The sequence below is a fragment of the Electrophorus electricus genome, chromosome 10 (assembly GCF_013358815.1).
Source record: "Electrophorus electricus isolate fEleEle1 chromosome 10, fEleEle1.pri, whole genome shotgun sequence".
NCBI lineage: Eukaryota > Metazoa > Chordata > Actinopteri > Gymnotiformes > Gymnotidae > Electrophorus > Electrophorus electricus.
In genome coordinates this window covers 22,593,795-22,614,341 of record NC_049544.1, presented here as the reverse complement: position 1 = coordinate 22,614,341, position 20,547 = coordinate 22,593,795, and the positions used below count along the sequence as shown (strand labels likewise).

Genomic DNA, 20,547 nt, shown 5'->3' with positions numbered 1-20,547 from the left:
CGTGCATGCGCGTGTGTGTGCGTGCGCTTGCAGGACACAGTGAGTGTCTGGGATGGCAGAGGTGTAACAGTGTACGAGATGTCAGGACAAGCCCTACGCCACACAGGTACAGAGCAGCCGTACCCCATCATCTCACAGACTTGCTCATCTCATGTAGACTCTTCATCACTTCTGAAATGCAAAGAAAAAAGTCCTTAGAAAAGCTACACAACTCAAAAATATATAAAATCTTTCTTTCTTACTCTTCCCTCTTTCAATTCGATCTCTCTCTCTCTCTCTCTCTCTCTCTCTCTCTCTCTCTCTCTCTCTGTCTCACTTTTTCTGCAGGTTCTTTCCAGTGTGATTCTGCTGCTCTAGCGGTACATGAGGAGAATATTTACACTGTGGAGCCTAACCGGGTACAGGTCCGCACACCACAGGTCAGTGGTAGAGTACACACACGCGCGCACACACACACACACACACACACACACACACACACACACACACCACAGGTCAGTGGTAGAGTACACACGCACACACACACCACAGGTCAGTGGTAGAGCACACACACACACCCCACATGTCAGTGGTACAAACACACTCTCTCACACACACACACACTTTGTAACCTGCTGTCTCTCTCTCTTTGTGTTTTTTTGTTACACATAAATGTGGATGTGGTGTTTGTGTTTGTGTTCCAGGGCACTGTAAAACAGCTGTTGGTGTTCTCTGAGGCAGAGGGGAACCCTGTGCTGTTAAGCGTGGGCGGCTCCTACCTGGCTGTGGCGACAGATGCTGCCCATGTCAGAGTCTTTGACCTGACACGCAGGTGTGCATGCACACACACACGTGCACACTTCTTTATCACACCAGCAGTGTGGGAGAGAATTTTGGTTTCATGATGGAGAGAATATAAGAGCAGCCGGTATGACGGGAGTAGAGTGCTGTCTGTTCAGGAGTCTGTCTGCCTGTGGTGGGCGCTGTTCGTGCGTCTGGTCGACTTGGCCCCCGTGCTCTATGGCAGTGTGTTAAACAGACTGAGGGGTGACAGATCCTTTCTTCCACACCGCTCGGTGGAAACCTCCCTGAAGGCAGCACAACTTGAGCCAATAATGCCCTGGTCCGTCCTCGCATCCACACTGTGTTTTGTCTTTGGCGGAGCAGGTCCCACACCAGACAGGGATCCTGCAGGCCAGAATGTTTGACCCCAGAAGGCCAGTGGTGCTCAGCTCTGCCACCTGCTTTGCACACAGGGCTGGACACTGTGAAACCCATTTGAATGGCACTGTGAACAGCAAAAACCGAAAAACTGAATCTGATGTTTTCACTTCCGATTTGGGCCACTTTCATATGTAATACTGAAACCCAATACGCATACCTTACATGGCAATGTGGCTAAATTGCCAGACCGGAATTCATGTGATTCTTACATTAATCCAACTTCCCATTCTTTCATCATACATTCACGTTGCCAGGAAGTAAAGACAACAGTGAAGGAGCGTTTCAGTGGTGGCACAGTCAGACAGTATTTAAATGTGCGCTTTATTTATCACTGTTGTCAGTCATCTGACCGTAACTACAGCTGCAACAGGGTGGTAGCATTGCATGTCCTTACATTTACATTTATGGCATTTGGCTGACACTCTCGTGCAGAGTGACTTACAAAAATGGCTTTGTCATTTACTCCAAGCCAGTAGAGTAGGTTTGAGTTCAAGACACCATTGAACTAAAGTACTGTTGAAACATTGCGCTCAATGTTGATACCCAGAAGTGCAAAACATTTGTGCTGCAGCAAGGTTTGATGAATTCTTCAGGTCTGAAAAAATGTTTAAAGCAGTGTGTTGTACAGAGAACGCAGCTTTTGGACCTGTGTTTTCTATGTGCCACTGTTCTGCTCTTAACAGTTAGAAATAGTGCCATGATGACAAGTAGCTAAAAGCATAGCAAGTTTCAAAGGTTATACATAATTATATAATACAGTTTATATATTGTGCAGTTTGTTTGTTTTATGTCTATGGTGTGTGTTTGTGTGTGTGTACAGAGAGGCCAAGCCATTATGTAATGCTAAAAATATGGCTGAACTCATTCCTGATCTGGGAGCTCTAAGATCAGTCAAGTGCAATGCCAGCGGCAACCATCTTAGTATGCTGGTTACACAGGTACATACAGTAGAAAACATGCACGCGCACACACACACACACACACACACACACACACACACACCCCAACTCAGTATGCTAGTTACACAGGTACATATAGTAGAAAACACAATCTCACACACATCAACTCAATATGCTGGTCACCCAGGTACGCATAAACACAGAGAACTCAATCACACACAACCACCTATCCACATACTGCAGTCATATACACACAGATGCACACGCAATGATACCCACACACTACACAGACAATGTAATACAAACATACACAAAGTACAAAAACACAAACGCACACAGTATTATTTTAATATTATTACTGAACCTACGCACGTATAGGAGTAACTTTGTTCTGGGACATTTTTAAAATTTGATCTTTATTTACGTCACACATGCTTTCACTAAAGTTTGCTCTAATTTTGTGTGTGTGTGTGCGTGTGTGTGCGTGCGTGTGCAGATAAACGGACGTCCAGATCACAAGGTTTACTTTTATGACGTTGAGATGGACACACTATCTCACTTTGACTTCTTCACTGGCAGACCTCTCAGTGGCCTGTCTCAGCCAGATGACACGCAGAGGTACACATGGAAATGTTGACTATGCCGTCTGTGTGAGTCTGAGAATAGAAGTGAATGTGATGAGTGTGAGAATATAAGTGAATGTTGAGGGTGAGTGAAAAGTTTAGGGTACATTGATGAAGTTGCTTCTTCCGTAAATCTCTGAGTGATTAGAAATCCACAGAACCTTTACAGTCAGTAATGAAAGAGTTGCACAGACAATGCATCAGTCCTAGCTACATCTAAAGCTGCACGCTAGTGTTGTACAAGAGACCAGTCCCAAGACCATAAATGAATGAATGGTCTCCGTCACCACCTCGACCTTATTTGTGCCAGGTACAAGGAGGAGTCGGAGATTCATGTTCATGAGTATAGTCGTAGCCAAATGTTTTGAAACTGACACATTTTGGTTTTCACAAAGTTTACTATCTCAGTTTTTTATATCCTTTTGTCAGTTGTTTGGTACAATGAAGTACAATTATAAGCATTTCATAAGTTTTTTTTAAAAACTTTTTATTAAAAATACATCCAGTTTAAGCAAAGACTTAATATTTACAGTGTTATGCCTTCTTTTTTAAGACTTCTGCAATTTGCCTTGGCATGCTGGATATCAGCTTTAGGGCAAAATCTTGACTGATGGCAACCCATTCTTGCCTAATCAGTGCTTGGAGTTGATCTGTTTCTGTGTTTTTGTTTGTCCACCCTCTTTTTGAGGATTGACCACAGGTTCTCAATGGGATTGAGATCTGGGGAGTTTCCTGGGCATGGACCCAAAATTTCAATGTTTTGCTCACCGAGCTACTTCGTTATCACTTTTGCCTTGTGACATGGTGCTCCATCATGCTGGAAAAGACATTGCTCATCACCAAATTGCTCCTGGATCGTTGGGGGATGTTTTGATACCATTGTTTATTCATGTCAGTGTTCTTAGGCAAAATGTTGAGCAAACCCACTCCCTTGAATGAGAAGCAACCCCACACATGACTGGTCTCAAGATGCCAATTTGTTTTTATGCTGCTTTAACATTTTCAGCTTTTTTCCCCAAAAAGCTTTTTGCTTTTCTGTGCGTATTGTTAATGTGTCTGGCAGGACTCGCGGTAATGAGGCGGAGCTTGCTGGCCGCTACCCAATCTCTCAGTTCTGGGACGAGGCTGAACCCCGCCTCTTTGTGTGTGAAACAGCACTCGTGAATTCTGAATTCCACCTTGCCAGCCAGTCACAAACCATGGACAAGGTAGAGCAAAATCAGATGTGTTTTCACATTTTCACAATTAAATAAGTTACAAAATTACTTTGAATGATGTACTGGATAGTTAATTACATTACAGTTCATTATCCAGTTCTTATGGTCGTTTTCTCCAACACTGGTATGAGAAGTCAAACATGCGTAGTACGAGTAGTATAGTTTGTTTGTTTTTAATACATCATTGTAAGAAGTAACAGTTCAAATGGCTTTTCTCTGATTAATAAATGTGTTCAATCAGAATGTGTTCAGTGTTTCATAAGTGAATTTACATTGGTGTGTGAGGATGTACTGAAAATGATTTGCTCTGACTTGATTGGTTGATATGTGGAATGTCTGCGCTCTTTGAAGATTTGAAATGGTTATCCTGTGATAGGTGGTTGTATTAAAATCAGTGTTCTCTGGTTGAGGGATTTGTTCAAGTGGCTATTCTGTAACTGTAGATTGTGTTATACTGACTGTGTTATGTAATTGGTGAATATGTCTGTGATGTGAGGGGTAAATGTATTAAAATGACTGATTGGTTGATGTGAAATTGCTGCTTTCTGATAGGTGGATGTATTGGTGGTGACGTTCTTCATCACCCAGGAGCACGGCCTCCTTCTACAGGACACACAGCCCAAGCCCCATGCCCTACAGAGTCTGCTGGCACTAGACACACCTTACTACTACTACACTTGCAAGGTATACAAACGTGCACGCACACACACACACACACAGCCCAAACCCTCTAGCCTACAAAATCTGCTGGCCCTAGACACACCTTACTACTACTAAACCTGCAAGCTACACACACACACACACACACACACACACACACACACAAGCATGCAGACAGACATACACATACAAACAATACATTGTAGAGATGGCAAAACACTGCTACGGATCTGATATCCATGTCTTGCAGTTAAATATTGATTGAAATTGATACCAATCCAATATTTCTTCATTACAAACCATCATGGAGCTGTAGTTTAGCTGGTTGGGGGAATTGTTTTGTGTAAGATATATAATATATGCTATTATGCAGATAGCATGCATGGATATGACAGATAAATATAAATAAAATTATTTTTAAAAAGTTTTTTTTTTTTCCTTCCATTCCCTTATTGTCACTGTCTCTCTTAGTGACCTGATATTTACTGCCTTGCTCATCATCTGTTTGGTTATCTGCTTGGATCTGCCTTACTGTAGTCGCCCTCAGCACACACACACGCACACGCTCACTATCTTTCTATTCCCCTAATTTCCCTCTAGCTCCATCAGGGGCTTTTTACTCTTTTGTTCTTGTTTTTTTCTTTGTTTGTTTTTCGTTGTGTCTGTTCTGCTTGCCATCCGCTCTGCTTCTAATCAGCTCTTATTTCGGAGAGGTGGAGTCTTTCTCCCTCATGTGAGTACACTCCTCTCTCCTCCCCCTCGTTCTTTCATTCCCTCTCATTCTCTTTCAGTCTTCTTCTCTCTCTCTCTCTCTCTCTCTCTCTTTCTCATTTTTCTAGTAGCTCTTTTTCCTGTGTTCTATTCTTTCCTTCTGTATCTAATGGCTCTGAGTAATACCATAAAACTAAAGTTGCTGGACAGGGTGGGTCAACGTCACTGTGTGTTCCCCTCACAGGCCCAAGAGCCTAGCTCTGCTGGGTCTGCATTCAAGCCTTTCTGTGTTCTGGGCCTCTAAACTGCTTGCTTGTTCACTTAGTTGTTTATTTATTCAATTATAAATGTTTTGTGTTGAACAAGTGGTTTCATCTGTAAAGCATCCGTTCAAAGACAAAGTGGCCAAAGAAGTTCAAAAGAGTTCCAAGTCCCACCCTATGCTAGGATGTTGATACAGTTTCCAGTATCTACAGGAAATATTATTCGTTGATGGATTAACTAGGAATTTTGTTTGTAACACCCAGTTTTCTCATTGTGTGTGTGTGTGTGTGTGTGTGTGTATAGCCAGAAGAGTGTGATGCCAAGAAGGAGATGGAGCACTCAGCACCTCATGCAGTTCCAGCCTCCCACCACATGGTGGTACGGCAGGCTCTCCGTGACTTTGTTGGTTTGGAGAGCTGTGAGAAGCAGACCAGAGACGCCATGCTTAACTTCAGCTTCTATCTGACCATTGGAGACATGGATGAGGCCTTCAGAGCCATCAAACTCATCAAGAGGTACACACACAAAACATACACACTCATACACACAAGCACACACAATCACTCACACACACACACACACACACAAAGTGCGTAAGGATGACAGTATTTTTTAGGTTGCAGTAATGAGGGCTCCCCAGCTCATTCCCATTGGTCACTACTCATTCTAGCCTGCAGATTTAGTCCTGTGTGTGTGTGTGTGTGTGTGTGTGTGTGTGTGTGTGTGTGTGTGTGTGTGTGTACCTGCAGTATTTTAATGTGCTCTGCTACATATACCTCTGTAAGAGATAAAAAGGGAAAAACTCAAGGTTTAACTCATTTGAAGCTACTGATGCTTGTTTTCAGCAAACACACAACACACACGCAAACAACACCACACACACACAGACGCGCGCAACTATATACTGAGGTATTGTGCTGGTTCCTGTAAGGTGAGACATATCCTGTTGTTTTATTGGCTCAAATTCTTCCTGGTTGTGATCTCCTCACTTTTGACCTAATATGGCTTTTTAAGTTTATTTTTCAAATGTTGAGTGTAGACACTCTCCTTCTCCGTGTCTCTCTGACGTGCTTCTGTCATGTGCAAACACACAAATACACTCACGCACACATTGCCACAGTGGAATCTTAAGGTCAACCTAAGGTTCACTGAGTGTGTGTGTGTGTGTGTGTGTGTGTGCGTGTGCGTGTGTGCGCGCATGAGTGTGTGTGATTCTAGCTCATTTCCTCATATTCTGTCTGTCCTTGACACACTGTTGGGTTATCAGTTTCCAAACACACACACACACACACACCACACACACACACACACACACACACAGCTTTCACTCATAGACAGAATAATTTGTAATAAGTTTATTATATTTTAATTAATATTACATTATTATTATTCATTTTAATCCTCATGAGGATAAAAGTGCCCAGCTGAATAGAGTGGTGATGTATAAGTTTAATATTATTTCAATTAGAATTCTATAATTATAATTCAACCCAACCCTATAAAGTTAAATGCAGGTACCATAAGCTGACTAGTGATTAAAAGCATATCTGTTTCACTGGGCTCTGAAGTGTCATGGCATTTAGATCCATGTTCTGATTTTCCTCTATAAATGTCCGTTACGGGAAGGTTCATAGTTCCTGTGGAGAATTCCTTCTGTAGTGAGTGTTTGTCTCACTATCTGATCAAATAGACAAATGAACAAATGCTAAAACACACAGACTTAATATAGATATCTACTTATAAAGAGACCCATTTTGGTACCAAATTACTCACCTTTTAATGTTTGAATTGCTGTCTATATTTGAAGAGTATTACAAGTACATATACCATATTTATGTATATAGCTGTGTGTTCAGTAAGAGCAGAATAAACACTGTCAAGATCCAGCTTGATTTCTGATCATGGTCAGGTTAGTACAGACAGTTTCTTTTGTGATACCAGCAGTCCCGTGTGTGTGTGTGTGTGTGTGTGTGTGTGTGTGTGTGTGCGTGCACTTTCGTGCATGTGTGAGACACTGCTGGTGTCACTGTAGAAGCAGTGCAGAGGTGAGCTCTTGCTGGGCTAAGGTTTAGCTCTGCGTGTGTGTGTGTGTGTATGAGAGAGAGAGAGAGAGAGAGAGAGAGAGAGAGACTTCTGGCATCGGTGCAGAAGTGAGCTCTTGCTGGCCAGAGTTCATCACAGAGTGGGCTGCACCTGGAACTCCAGCAGAATTCTTAGTGGGATTTGGGAGATGTTATATGATCTCCCAGAGTTCCATAGCATCCTTGCTGACAACATCAGGGTCCAGAGGCCTCAGACTCCCATTTTTCATATATGAATGCATGTGTGTGTGCATGCGTGTAGAAGTACTTGCATGCATATATGTGTGAGTGTGTGCTTGTTTGAGTGCGTGTGTGTGTGTGTGCGCACGTGTGAGCGCGTGTGTGAATTTCTGTGCATTTGTGGGCGCGTGCGTGCGTGTGTGTGTGTGTGTTTGTGTGAGTGCGTGTGTCAGCATGGGGACTCCACGTAGTCGTTGTCCAGGCGTGGTCTGAAAGGCATCGCCAGAGATCGGCTGATGACGATGACCGGCGGAGACAGGCAGTCGTCACGGCGATGTAGAATGTTCCATATGAGCATGGCAGCGGCAAGCGTGGCAAGCAGACAGGCAGTGATGTTGATGTAGCAGGAGTAGGAGAGGTGTGTGTATGGGCCGATCCTGTAGAAGGCCACCAGCCCAATCACCAGCACGAAACCTGCAGCAGAGGAGAGAAGTGTGTTCATCCTCTCTGCCCTCTCTTCATACACACACACACACACACACACACACACACACACACACACTGAGAGCTGAATGCAGAGGAGAGAAGTGTGTTCATCCTCTCTGCCCTCTCTTCATACACACACACACACACACACACACACACACACTGAGAGCTGAATGCAGAGGAGAGGAGTGTGTTCATCCTCTCTGCCCTGTGCTTATACACACGCACACACACTGAGAGCTGAATGCAGAGGAGAGGAGTGTGTTCATCCTCTCTGCCCTGTGCTTATACACACACATACACACACACACACACACACACACACACACACACACACACACACACACACACACACACACACACACTGAGAGCTGAATGCAAACTCTGCAGGAGAACAGCCATCCTGCACGCTTTCACTGGGACCTCAGTGCACACCACCTAGGACAATGTAGATGGGTCACCTGTGTTTGGGTTACAGAGGTTTGCCACATATCACATATATGATATTAAGCGTGTGTGTGTGTGTGTGTGTGTGTGTGTGTGTGTGTGCGCGCTCCTCTAGGGCCAGCTCCACCAGTGGTGCTTAACTAAGAAGGTCAGAATTGCTAAACTGATCACAGCTAAGATCTTTTTTCAGAGAGGAATTTGTACCCGGCAGCACCAAGTAAAGTTACCCCAGGGGCAGCGGAGACCAGGCGTAGCGGTGCGTGTCCATGTGAACCAGGTGGAACAGTGACAGCTGCACAGATTTCCGCACTGTTGGTGCTGGTGCTTAGAAGGGACTTCCCTGTGCTTCACCCTCAAGTACACCACCTTCACTCACAGCTAAAGTTATTTTTGTCTGAGTTTATTAAACTCAGTTTTTATTAATGGAGCTGACTTAGTCATTTACCGGTTTGAGTGCTTGGCAGAGAGGTGTTGACTGACAGGCCAACAAAGGCACTGGCTCTTCCCACTTCCTGTGCTGGAGAGGACGTGTGTTAATAATAAGCTTCCCAGAAACTCAGCAGCCACCCAGAAGAGGATGTGGAAACAGTAGAAAGGAATACCTCTGCATCTCTCTCTCTCTCTCTCTCTCTCTCTCTCTCTCTCTCTCTCTCTCTCTCTCTCTCTCTCTATGCCTGTGTGAATCTTTTTTTTTTTTTTGGCATGCTGTAATCTCTGGTTTCCTTCCCCATCTCTTCCATTCATCCTTCCTTACACACCTCCCATTTAGCCTAACCTGAATAATCTCTCTCTCTCTCACGCACGCACGCACGCGTACGCCAGCGCACACAGTATGACTCCAGGCTGGTCTCCCTGTCTGAGTATGTAATCCGCTCACATTTCCTCTCCATTGTATTGGTGAGTCCTTCTACCTCTGGATCAGTGTCTTAGTATGCCAAGGTCATATACTGTGTGTGTGTGTGTGTGTGTGTGTGTGTGTTGCATGCTGTCTTTGCTGCCTCACTCTCTATAACCATCCTCTCATGTCTCAAGTCTCACACTCCCTTGTGTCACTCTGCAGTGAAGTCTGTAATCATGGTGACACCGATCCTGTAACACTAATCATTTTGCTCATCAGCGGAAGTTGGACAAAGCTGCCTGTGGTGGGGCAGTCTGGTCAGGACGTCTCTGAGCCTGTCCTCCTGTGTCTCATGGACCCCGTTTCCATCTGTGTTTATAGAGCAGCAGGTAGTAGGCCGCTAGCCAGGGCCACGTCGTTACCATGGCAACAGTCCCTAGTGCCGGCCCAGAGCTCAGCTCATGAGTCCACTGACCATCACAGCTATTGTTGTATACCATCAGCACAACAAAGTGAAATCACAGTAATATTCTGGGCTGAGAGTCTAATATTAACAATAACAATTATTATTAATACAATTATCATCCTGCTCTGAGCTTAAATGGTTTCTTCAGATCCTCACTCTGAAAACCACTGTTTCAGCAGCACATTTCGTGACTCGATATCTCTATCGACAGCGATAGGCTTCATCTGCATCCTGTCTTTTTTTCTCTTCAGCCATTTTCTGATGGTTTCCTCCTCATGCTGTCTCTCTCTCTCTCTCTCTCTCTCTCCTGTCCTACTGTGAAAATAAAAGATCGTGTATATTGATCTGGATCTTTCTCTCTGAAGCCACACCTGAAAGGTCACACCAGAGATGACCACTGCCCCCTGCTCACATGGGAATTCCCGGAAGCCCTCAGTGCTTGTGTGTGTGTGTAGGGGTGTGTGTGTGTAGGGGTGTGTGTGTAGGGGTGTGTGTGTAGGGGTGTGTGTGTAGGGGTGTGTGTGTAGGGGTGTGTGTGTGTGTGTGTGTGTGTGTGTGTGTGTGTTCTGTCTGCCTCCACAGTCCTTCCTGGACTGGGTTCATGCAAGACACAGAGTCCCCGTTGCCAAGATGACTACATGAACCTTTATTCACTTGGCAGACACTTTTATCAACCGAGACAACAATACAGACACACCGCTGACCCAGGAGTGCATTTGACTTGGAGTCCATTAGTCCCACTTTCCATGATGTGATCAGATAGATGTCATAGCAGTCCAGACCAAGCTGTAAGTAGCAGCAGTGTTTAAGCTGCTCTAAGCAGTAATTGAGGTGTTATGAGCAATTATTAAGGTGCTATAAACAGTGATTATAAAGTGCTATAAATGACAGCTAAATCAAGATGCATAACACCGCAACAAAGATGCAAGAAACAACCAAACGAGCATTACTGTTGTTCTGGTTATTTCTACCACGTTCCTTCAATAGTTCTTTGGGGGCATGTAGTGTTTTCTTTAAATCTGGCCTGGGGGTGTGAGTGCTTTTCTAAGTGTGGCTTGTCTGAATCATGTGTTTACTGGTCCTGAAGATGTGTCTGCAACAGGAACATGGATAAAGTCGTTTAGTGCGTATCAGTAAAGGAAAATTACATCACTGCAGTCCAGTTCACTGAACAGTCCAGGAACAGCTCAAACATTTTATTCAATTTGTTATTAACTGACTATTAAATGTTTGTGTTGGCAGTATGATTGCGGACTGATGTGTTTATGCTGGCTCAATACTGAATGACCAGTACTGAATGTAGTCAGTAGATGGGTATGTAGTGCATGGGTATGTACTATACGGGGGATGTACACACATGGGGTCATCTGGGGTGGTGTCGGTGTGTAGGGTGTGGTTTTCGGGGGCGGTATGGGTTTTTGTGTAAAGGGTGGGGGTTTCGGGGGTGGTGTGGGTTTATATGTGTAAAGGGTGGAGGTTTCAGGGGTGGTGTGGGTTTATATGTGTAAAGGGTGGAGGTTTCAGGGGTGGTGTGGGTGAATATGTGTAAAGGGTGGAGGTTTCGGGTGGTATGGGTGTACACAGCAGTACAGCTGGCTTGGCTTTCTCCATTTGGACGTTCCTCTTTGCTTCCAGGGAAATCCTGTCACTCCTTAGTTTATACAGTGTGTTAAGTTAAATGTGTATGTGCGAGAGACAGACTGTCTTAGTGCAATGGGACATTTTTTATTTTGTCAGACAGTTTGTTCCTTCACCTTATGCAAACAGAAGCCCTGTACAGCAAAGTTAATTAGCACTTCAATTATCCCCACCCAACTCTCTCTCTCTCACTCACACACACACACACACACACAGCTTAACACCTTTTAGTTTTGTCCTGGTTAAACATCCTCTTGTATCTATATCTACATTTCAGCGAGCTACTATCCTGATCACATTAACAAACACAGGTTGTGCTCTGTAAACTAACAATGCACTATCACAGCCCTTAAACATATGCACAGTTTAAACACATTTACACACATACACTCACACTTAAACACGCATGCACACACTCACATAAACACATTAATACACATACTCTCACACGCATACACTCACTCACATTAAACGCATTAATACACATACACTCACACCTAAACACGCATACACACACTCACATACGCACAGTTATACACATACACGCACCATACAATCACACCTAAACACACACACACACTCGCACCTAAACACGCATACACACACACATACACAGTTATACACATACACGCACCATACAGTCACACCTAAACACTCACACACACACACTCACACCTAAACACGCATACACACACTCACATACACAGTTATACACATACACGCACCATACAATCACACCTAAACACACACACACTCACACCTAAACACGCATACACACACACACACACACACAGTTATACACATGCACGCACCGTACAGTCACACCTAAACACTCACACACACACACTCAGACCTAAACACGCATACACACACTCACATACACAGTTATACACATACACGCACCATACAATCACACCTAAACACACACACACACTCGCACCTAAACACGCATACACACACACATACACAGTTATACACATACACGCACCATACAGTCACACCTAAACACTCACACACACACACTCACACCTAAACACGCATACACACACTCACATACACAGTTATACACATACACGCACCATACAGTCACACCTAAACACACACACACACACACCTAAACACGCATACACACACTCACACACAGTTATACACATACACGCACCATACAGTCACACCTAAACACTCACACACACACACTCAGACCTAAACACGCATACACACACTCACATACACAGTTATACACATACACGCACCATACAGTCACACCTAAACACACACACTCACACCTAAACACGCATGCACACACTCACATAAACACATTTATACACACATTTTCACATTAAGACTTGGAGCTCACACTGTACTGTTTTATTGTCCTAGAAACACACACACGCGCGCGCGTTGTCCCTGTCTCCCCTTCCTCTCCTTTCCTTTGCATAACAGGTAGTGGCAGGCATTTCCCCAGCAGAACAGGGATATCCTGGCGCCTGGCTGACGCGAGCACACGCTCGCCTGTCTCTGGTGCTCCCTCCCGCCGCACGGCTAAAAATAACCCCTCGCACACCAATAACAAACACATACATTAATAACAACACTACCGCTCCAATGACATTCCCACACTGAGAAGCATCACCCTCCTACTGCCCTGGTGCCACTGACACAGTTCAGCCCCCACGTAGCTGATGGCTCACCAGCCATGCACAGCCTATGCGTCATTGACCCTTCCTGTTAAGAACCTAAGAAACCTTATACACACTCCTCCATTTAGCATATACAGGGCATTTATTACCCTGATTAACATATCTAGTCTCTTAATTACCCCCATTTAGCATGTTTAGTGTGTTAATTCTTATTTAGCATGTGTAGTGTATTAATTACCCCGTGTAGCATATATACTGTGATAATTACCCCCATTTAACATATACAGGGTATTGATTGATTACCTAGTTATTACAAACTGTGAGGCCTTGGAAGAAAGACGGACAGAAATAGCTAATCTGTTCGATATTTAGTAGAACAAATGTAGAACAAGTTTTTTTGGGTGTGGGTGTCGATGTGAGTTTTTGCTAACAGTGTGCACAGTGCTAGATTGCTGCCTGTCTAGCAGCCTAAACTAATGGGATTCAGCCATTTTGTGAGGTGTTCTAATGTAGCAGTAATTGCAAGTCACTGGAACATTTAACCCCTAATACATGTAGCGTATATCAGATTTCAGACCTAGTCATCTTAATCACAAACTGGTCCAACATGCATACGTTCTACTGTATAAATAGTTAAAAAGTAGTTAAAATAGTTAAAAGTACTTACTTTTTAAATAGTTAAAAAGTTGCATACAGTGTGATATTAATGTTTTTCTTTAAATATATATTAAATTTGGCATATGCTATCAGCCTTTATTAGTGGTTAGGTTGTTTGCATTGTGTTTCCTGACATGTGTAAACAGCCAGTGAGTTAACAGTGGGCTAACTGCTGGCTTACATGTGGTGCCCCAGTGTTCCAGTAAATCTGCTCTCCTCATCAGACACGATGCCTGGATTTTAGAGGTGATGTTTTTAGGTTACTTTAGCTCCCATCAGTTATCTGTCAAAAGAAAGTTCTGTCTAACCTTCACGTTGACTTGATAGTCCACCCCTCATAGTCCACCCTTCATAGTCCAGCTGTCCAGCAAGTATTTTAAATACTAGTGGTTCTTTAGAACACATTTCTAAATTAGATTTAGAATTTTAACGTTAAAGATGTATTTGAGCCAGGATTGGCTAGGACTGTGAGATGTATTTGTATTTGAGCCAGGATTGGCTAGGACTGTGAGATGTATTTGTATTTGAGCCAGGATTGGCTAGGACTGTGAGATGTATTTGAGCTAGTATTAGCTAGGACTGTGAGATGTATTTGTATTTGAGCCAGGATTGGCTAAGACTGTGAGATGTATTTGTATTTGAGCCAGGATTGGCTTGGACTGTGAGATGTATTTGTATTTGAGCCAGGATTGGCTTGGACTGTGAGATGTATTTGTATTTGAGCCAGGATTGGCTAGGACTGTGAGATGTATATGTATTTGAGCCAGGATTGGCTAGGACTGTGAGATGTATATGTATTTGAGCCAGGATTGGCTAGGACTGTGAGATGTATATGTATTTGAGCCAGGATTGGCTAGGACTGTGAGATGTATTTGTATTTGAGCCAGGATTGGCTTGGACTGTGAGATGTATTTGTATTTGAGCCAGGATTGGCTTGGACTGTGAGATGTATTTGTATTTGAGCCAGGATTGGCTTGGACTGTGAGATGTATTTGTATTTGAGCCAGGATTGGCTAGGACTGTGAGATGTATATGTATTTGAGCCAGGATTGGCTAGGACTGTGAGATGTATATGTATTTGAGCCAGGATTGGCTAGGACTGTGAGATGTATATGTATTTGAGCCAGGATTGGCTAGGACTGTGAGATGTATTTGTATTTGAGCCAGGATTGGCTTGGACTGTGAGATGTATTTGTATTTGAGCCAGGATTGGCTTGGACTGTGAGATGTATTTGTATTTGAGCCAGGATTGGCTAGGACTGTGAGATGTATTTGAGCCAGGATTGGCTAGGACTGTGAGATGTAGATGTATTTGAGCCAGGATTGGCTAGGACTGTGAGATGTATATGTATTTGAGCCAGGATTGGATAAGACTGTGAGATGTATTTGTATTTGAGCCAGGATTGGCTAGGACTGTGAGATGGCTAGGACTGTGAGATGTATATGTATTTGAGCCAGGATTGGCTAGGACTGTGAGATGTATATGTATTTGAGCCAGGATTGGATAAGACTGTGAGATGTATTTGTATTTGAGCCAGGATTGGCTAGGACTGTGAGATGTATATGTATTTGAGCCAGGATTGGCTAGGGCTGTGAGATCTATATGTATTTGAGCCAGGATTGGCTAGGACTGTGAGATGTATTTGAGCCAGGATTGGCTAGGACTGTGAGATGTATTTGTATTTGAGCCAGGATTGGCTAGGACTGTGAGATGTATATGTATTTGAGCCAGGATTGGCTAGGACTGTGAGATGTATATGTATTTGAGCCAGGATTGGATAAGACTGTGAGATGTATTTGTATTTGAGCCAGGATTGGCTAGGACTGTGAGATGTATTTGAGCCAGGATTGGCTAGGGCTGTGAGATCTATATGTATTTGAGCCAGGATTGGCTAGGACTGTGAGATGTATATGTATTTGAGCCAGGATTGGCTAGGACTGTGAGATGTATATGTATTTGAGCCAGGATTGGCTAGGACTGTGAGATGTATATGTATTTGAGCCAGGATTGGCTAGGACTGTGAGATGTATATGTATTTGAGCCAGGATTGGCTAGGACTGTGAGATGTATATGTATTTGAGCCAGGATTGGCTAGGACTATGAGATGTATTTGTATTTGAGCCAGGATTGGCTAGGACTGTGAGATGTATTTGTATAGGGGCCAGGATTGGCTAGGACTGTGATGATAACTGCACTACTGCAGTCATGTGATATCTAATGCGGTGTTGTACTACCATCAACACTGCTCCGGACATTACCCAGAGTTGCCATTTCACACATGTAGCACCCAGCAGGAGATTTTCCGGGTCAGACTTATCCTCACAGCTGGAAGGACTCAGGCAGGGGCGGCACCTGTGTGCCCTGTGGGAGCCGTGGCATGATGCCAAACGTACACTGCAGAAATCACAGTGATGTTTACAGCACAGCGAAGGTGGCACACAAGCAGTGGCAGATTCTGCATTTTCAGTACATGGGTGCAAGCAAGAAAGCCTTGATACAGACTACAACTGAAGAAAGTCTACCAAATACATAGAAATGTAAATGTAACCCCAGTAAAAAAAAAATTGTTTATTTAATTTGGTTGTTAAACCAAAAATGTGTTTAATGCGATGACGAGCAGACCTTGGGAATGTTTATTGTATCAGACATAATCTGACTGAGTACTGAAAATGCACTGCATGATTCCATGGAAACATGTAACTTAAGCAGAGCAGTGGAGTCTTTGGAAACAGCACATGCGTAGCTGCTTGTGTACTATTCATGAGTGGAAATAGAAATGAAGGTGAGCAGAAATTGTGCAGGACTGATTTTAACAGGGTGGGGAGGGTCGGTAAGTGCCATAGCCATAGTGTGCTAGCATTATATGCACTTTAACACTTACTTCACACACACAAATCCCTGCACCCACCCAAAAAGATCACAGCGGCAGTTCTGTGTATCCAGATGGTTTTGGCCAGGAATTTATAGGCTATCAACTTGCTGCCCTGCTAGCACTTTGCACGCAAAAATTCAAAACACCAGAAACATACTGATACAGCAGCGCAAAGTCAGAGTGACGGTTCCACTTCAGAGAGTCACATAATAATCAGAGTGTCTGACTGTTCCAGCTCAGACAGCTGCAGAGAAATCAGAGTGTCTGACTGTTCCAGCTCAGGCAGCTGTTTCCCAAATGCTCTTTCTCTGCTCTCCAGCCAACACTTTACAGCTAAACTCATCACCTAGTAATATGCTCTGTAGAACGTTGACTCCTTGGCTCTAATCTGATCTATAATACATATCCACTGCTCTCTGGAAAACACCTCGATAATCACTCAAACACGTACACACATACACTCTGGTCTGGTTCTAGCACGAGCATGGGCAGGTCTCTCTAAGAACGTTGCATTTGATCTGATAAGCTCCAGCTGGGTTCCTGCAGAGTTCTTTTCCTCCCTATCTACTTCCTGTTTGACTTGTGGGTGGTCTCTGTGTGCTGGAGCTGTATTGGAGATCCTCAGAGCTGTTTCCCTCTACTCCCTCTGCCCCAAAACACGGACTGCTGAAGTGTAGAGAGATACTGCTGTGTCTGCCCTGCTCCAGATCGGAGGCCTTAGAGCCCTGGTGGAACTACATGCAAGTGTCTGTTATTGCTGGTGTGCCCTACTCTGGATGTGCCCTGTTTGGCTTTTTTGTTTTTGTTTGTTTTTGTATTAACTCTTTGGAGATCTGTGTGTTCTTTAGAGAGGTGTGTGTGTGTGTGTGTGTGGTATGGGGTGTGGGTGTGTGTGTCTTGTGTTATGTGGATGTGTGTGGGTGTGTGTGTGTGTGTGCTTGTGGAGGGGGTTAGGCTCATTTGGATGTGTGTGTGTGTGGGGCAGTTTGGTTCAGTTTATGTTGATTGTGTTGGACAGTGGTGTACAGAACCTTGTCAGACATTAGGGTTCATGTGTACTCACTGGCCAGCTGAAACAGGGCGGCAATGGCCTCCTCCCACCACTGAGAATCATGGGTAATTCGGTTTATCTTCAGAACCCCCAACAGGAAGATCAGCTGACCCACTGTCAGAGCCACTGTTGCCATCAGGTTGCATGCCCGCATCATGTCAAACTGAACTGGGATCAGAAATGCAGAATATTAGCGCTTTACAAAAACTACTGGCTAACTGAACTAAGATCAGATCTTTAGATTTTTGGGCTGCAGACAAGAATAAAAAGTGAGAACTAATGCTAAATAAAGCACTTAGAATCCCCAAATAGTTTGAATTAATTTACATGTATGCTGAGGAATTTCTGCCTGCTCAACCTTTTAACCTCGATAAAACTGGTCTGTGAGGAAACTCAAAATCAACTCGTAATCGTGACCAGGCTGAGGCTGTTTGAGACAAAGGTTCAGTTTCCTTAAAGATGCAGCTTACTGGTGTCAGTGTCCTGAGAGCACTGCAAAGCTGGTGTCTCCTGCACCCTCAGAAGACCCAAAGTCATCATTACATATAATAATAATCAGTAGGAATTAATATTCATCAGTACACATAAATAGTCATCATTATGCATTAATAGTGATCAGTATGAATTAATATTCATCAGTTTGCATGGATAGTCATCAGTACACAGTAGTAGTGCTCAAAATGCATTAATAGACATCAATACACATTCATATTCAACTCATCCTTTTATGGTGCTTTGAAAGTTATATTACATTGGTAGTGAATGTATTAGTGAACTGAAGTAAGATAAAAATGAGTACAACTCTGAAGCTTTGGCTGTGTGTGTGTGGGGGGGGGGGAAGAGGATTTGAATTACAGGAACCTGGAGTGTTCCTGTGAACCCAACAAAAGGTTTGTGTGTGTTTATATGTGTATAGAGTATCCTAGTGGAGTGTGTGTGTGTGTGTGTGTGTGTGTGTGTGTGTGTGTGTGTGTGTGTGTATATGTCTTATTCTAAAGACAGGTGTCTGTGTGTAGAGTATCCTAAAGGCACATGTCACTAAGTGTGGGCTTCCATGTGGGCTTCACTTCCTGCTACCCATGATCCTTTGCTATGTTCTTCCATTTCCTGTGTCTAAATGTGGTGCATGCTGCCCGGGTATAGATGCCCAGCTCCCACGCCTGAGTCTGGGCGTGGTAACCATCCCCCCAGCCATTCAGCCTCACCTGCCTCCCAGCTACAGCACTGCACCTCACCCTCAAAACGTACCACAGCACATGACTGCAAGGATGTTGCCTTTCCATTTAATTACATCCAGTCATGTGCTGCCTTAGCATTTAGTCTGGTCATGGGATAGCCCGTGGTTGGTGCTGATGGTGTGATTGCTGATGGTGCAGTTGGTGTAGTTGGTGACTGATATGACTGATACTACTGCCATTGGAATACTAATTCACTGTCAAAAATTAGTTTGGTTAGTGTTAGTGGTCCCATTCTAAATATGTAGGACCGAGTCACCATTACCAGAAAGTACTTCTGTAGAAGTACAGTGAGTCACTGGACTCACTTTCTCAGCAAGTGGAACATTTCAGGCAGGCTAAATCCAACACCTTGTTGCATCACTTTAACATGTCCTGTGCTTCCTTCCTTGCTTAAATTAACCCAGTATGTCAACAATGAGCAACACACACACACACACACGCACACACGTGCGCGTGCTCAGACTCACGTTTGACGGTGCTGCGTGACTCCTGATACCCGGCGAGGTCTGCTCCCCAGCCGAGCGTCTGGCAGGGCACGCGCGCACGTGGGCGTGCGTGCGCGTCGGCGTCGGCGCTTTCGCACACGGTCCAGAGGCCCACGCTGCGTTTGCGTCCGTCCTCCAGTACCTGCAGGACCCAGCCGGAGCTGAGCGCCGCCGTGGCGTTGAGCAGCAGGGAGAGCAGCGCGGCGCCGGCCGCCAGAACCACCAGTCTGCCCACGGCCATGTGCTCCCCACGCCTGCTGCTCCGCTCACTCTCTAACGCGCGCGCGCACACAATCGCATGCAAGGAGACTCGTGTGCTAGGAGAGGTTAGCTAGAGAACATCTCCGCTCATTCTTGTTCGTGTATGTAGTTTTTGAGATTTCGAGAGCTGCTGGGGTCCCTAGCCCTCCTCACTCTTTGGGAAGGCACAGACGCGCGTGGTCGTCCAAAGAACCTCCACGGCCATTACACACGTGTGCGCACACACACACAGACACACACACACACTCCTTGTCTTTCAGATGCTCCCGCTCTGGTTCAATTCTTCTGTTTCACTTACTCTGTCCTGAACCGCAGAGATTGTCCTTTGGAAGCCGAAATGCAAGGATCTTCTTTCGCTGGCTTCTCTCTCTCTCTCTCTCTCTCTCTCTCTCTCTCTCTCTCTCTCTCTCTCTCTCTCTCTCTCTATTAAATCCTCTTGTGTTTAGATCCAGCTCAGCTCTGTTGCTCACGCCGCTGGGCTCCCTCTACACTGCCTCTCTCCGCTCATTGCGATCTTTCCCCCGTGCTGATTTCTCTCGCTCTCTGCTCTCACAGCTGTGTGTTGGGGCTTGACCCGGGGTGGGGGGGGGTGGGGGGGGTGGCTTCTTTCTTTTCCTCTCTGTTTTCCT

At 44.5% G+C, this 20,547-nt stretch overlaps 2 protein-coding genes across 4 annotated transcripts in view; one reads left to right on the top strand and one right to left on the bottom strand.

Annotated features, from left to right (window-relative positions):
* ift140 (intraflagellar transport 140 homolog (Chlamydomonas)) overlaps window positions 1-20,547 on the top strand; it is a 36,482-nt gene that overhangs the window by 6,546 nt on the left and 9,389 nt on the right. For 2 of the 3 annotated variants that reach the window (XM_035530816.1, XM_035530814.1), the window contains exons 11-19: window positions 34-106; window positions 328-419; window positions 684-811; window positions 2,024-2,141; window positions 2,599-2,720; window positions 3,789-3,933; window positions 4,495-4,626; window positions 5,300-5,335; window positions 5,881-6,092. In XM_035530816.1, coding sequence (XP_035386709.1) covers window positions 34-106; window positions 328-419; window positions 684-811; window positions 2,024-2,141; window positions 2,599-2,720; window positions 3,789-3,933; window positions 4,495-4,626; window positions 5,300-5,335; window positions 5,881-6,092 — 1,058 coding nt within the window. The remainder of the gene's footprint in view (window positions 1-33; window positions 107-327; window positions 420-683; window positions 812-2,023; window positions 2,142-2,598; window positions 2,721-3,788; window positions 3,934-4,494; window positions 4,627-5,299; window positions 5,336-5,880; window positions 6,093-20,547) is intronic. The other variant, XM_035530815.1, reaches the window with a different exon arrangement.
* tmem204 (transmembrane protein 204) lies at window positions 7,995-20,487 on the bottom strand. Its single transcript, XM_027003116.2, has 3 exons — window positions 19,640-20,487; window positions 17,947-18,102; window positions 7,995-8,312 (listed from the first exon to the last, which is right to left on the bottom strand). The coding sequence occupies exons 1-3, from the start codon at window positions 19,896-19,898 to the stop codon at window positions 8,068-8,070; spliced, it is 660 nt and encodes a 219-aa protein (XP_026858917.2). The 5' UTR covers window positions 19,899-20,487; the 3' UTR covers window positions 7,995-8,067.

Excerpts from the sequence above, each read along its gene's own strand:
- tmem204 (XM_027003116.2), bottom strand. The coding sequence starts at position 19,898 with ATGGCCGTGGGCAGACTGGTGGTTCTGGCGGCCGGCGCCGCGCTGCTC. Across the intron at positions 18,103-19,639 it reads GTCACGCAGCACCGTCAAAC|TTCAGTTTGACATGATGCGG; the intron begins GTGAGTCTGAGC and ends TTCTGATCCCAG. Across the intron at positions 8,313-17,946 it reads CGCCCTGTTTCAGCTGGCCA|GTTTCGTGCTGGTGATTGGG; the intron begins GTGAGTACACAT and ends CCTCTGCTGCAG.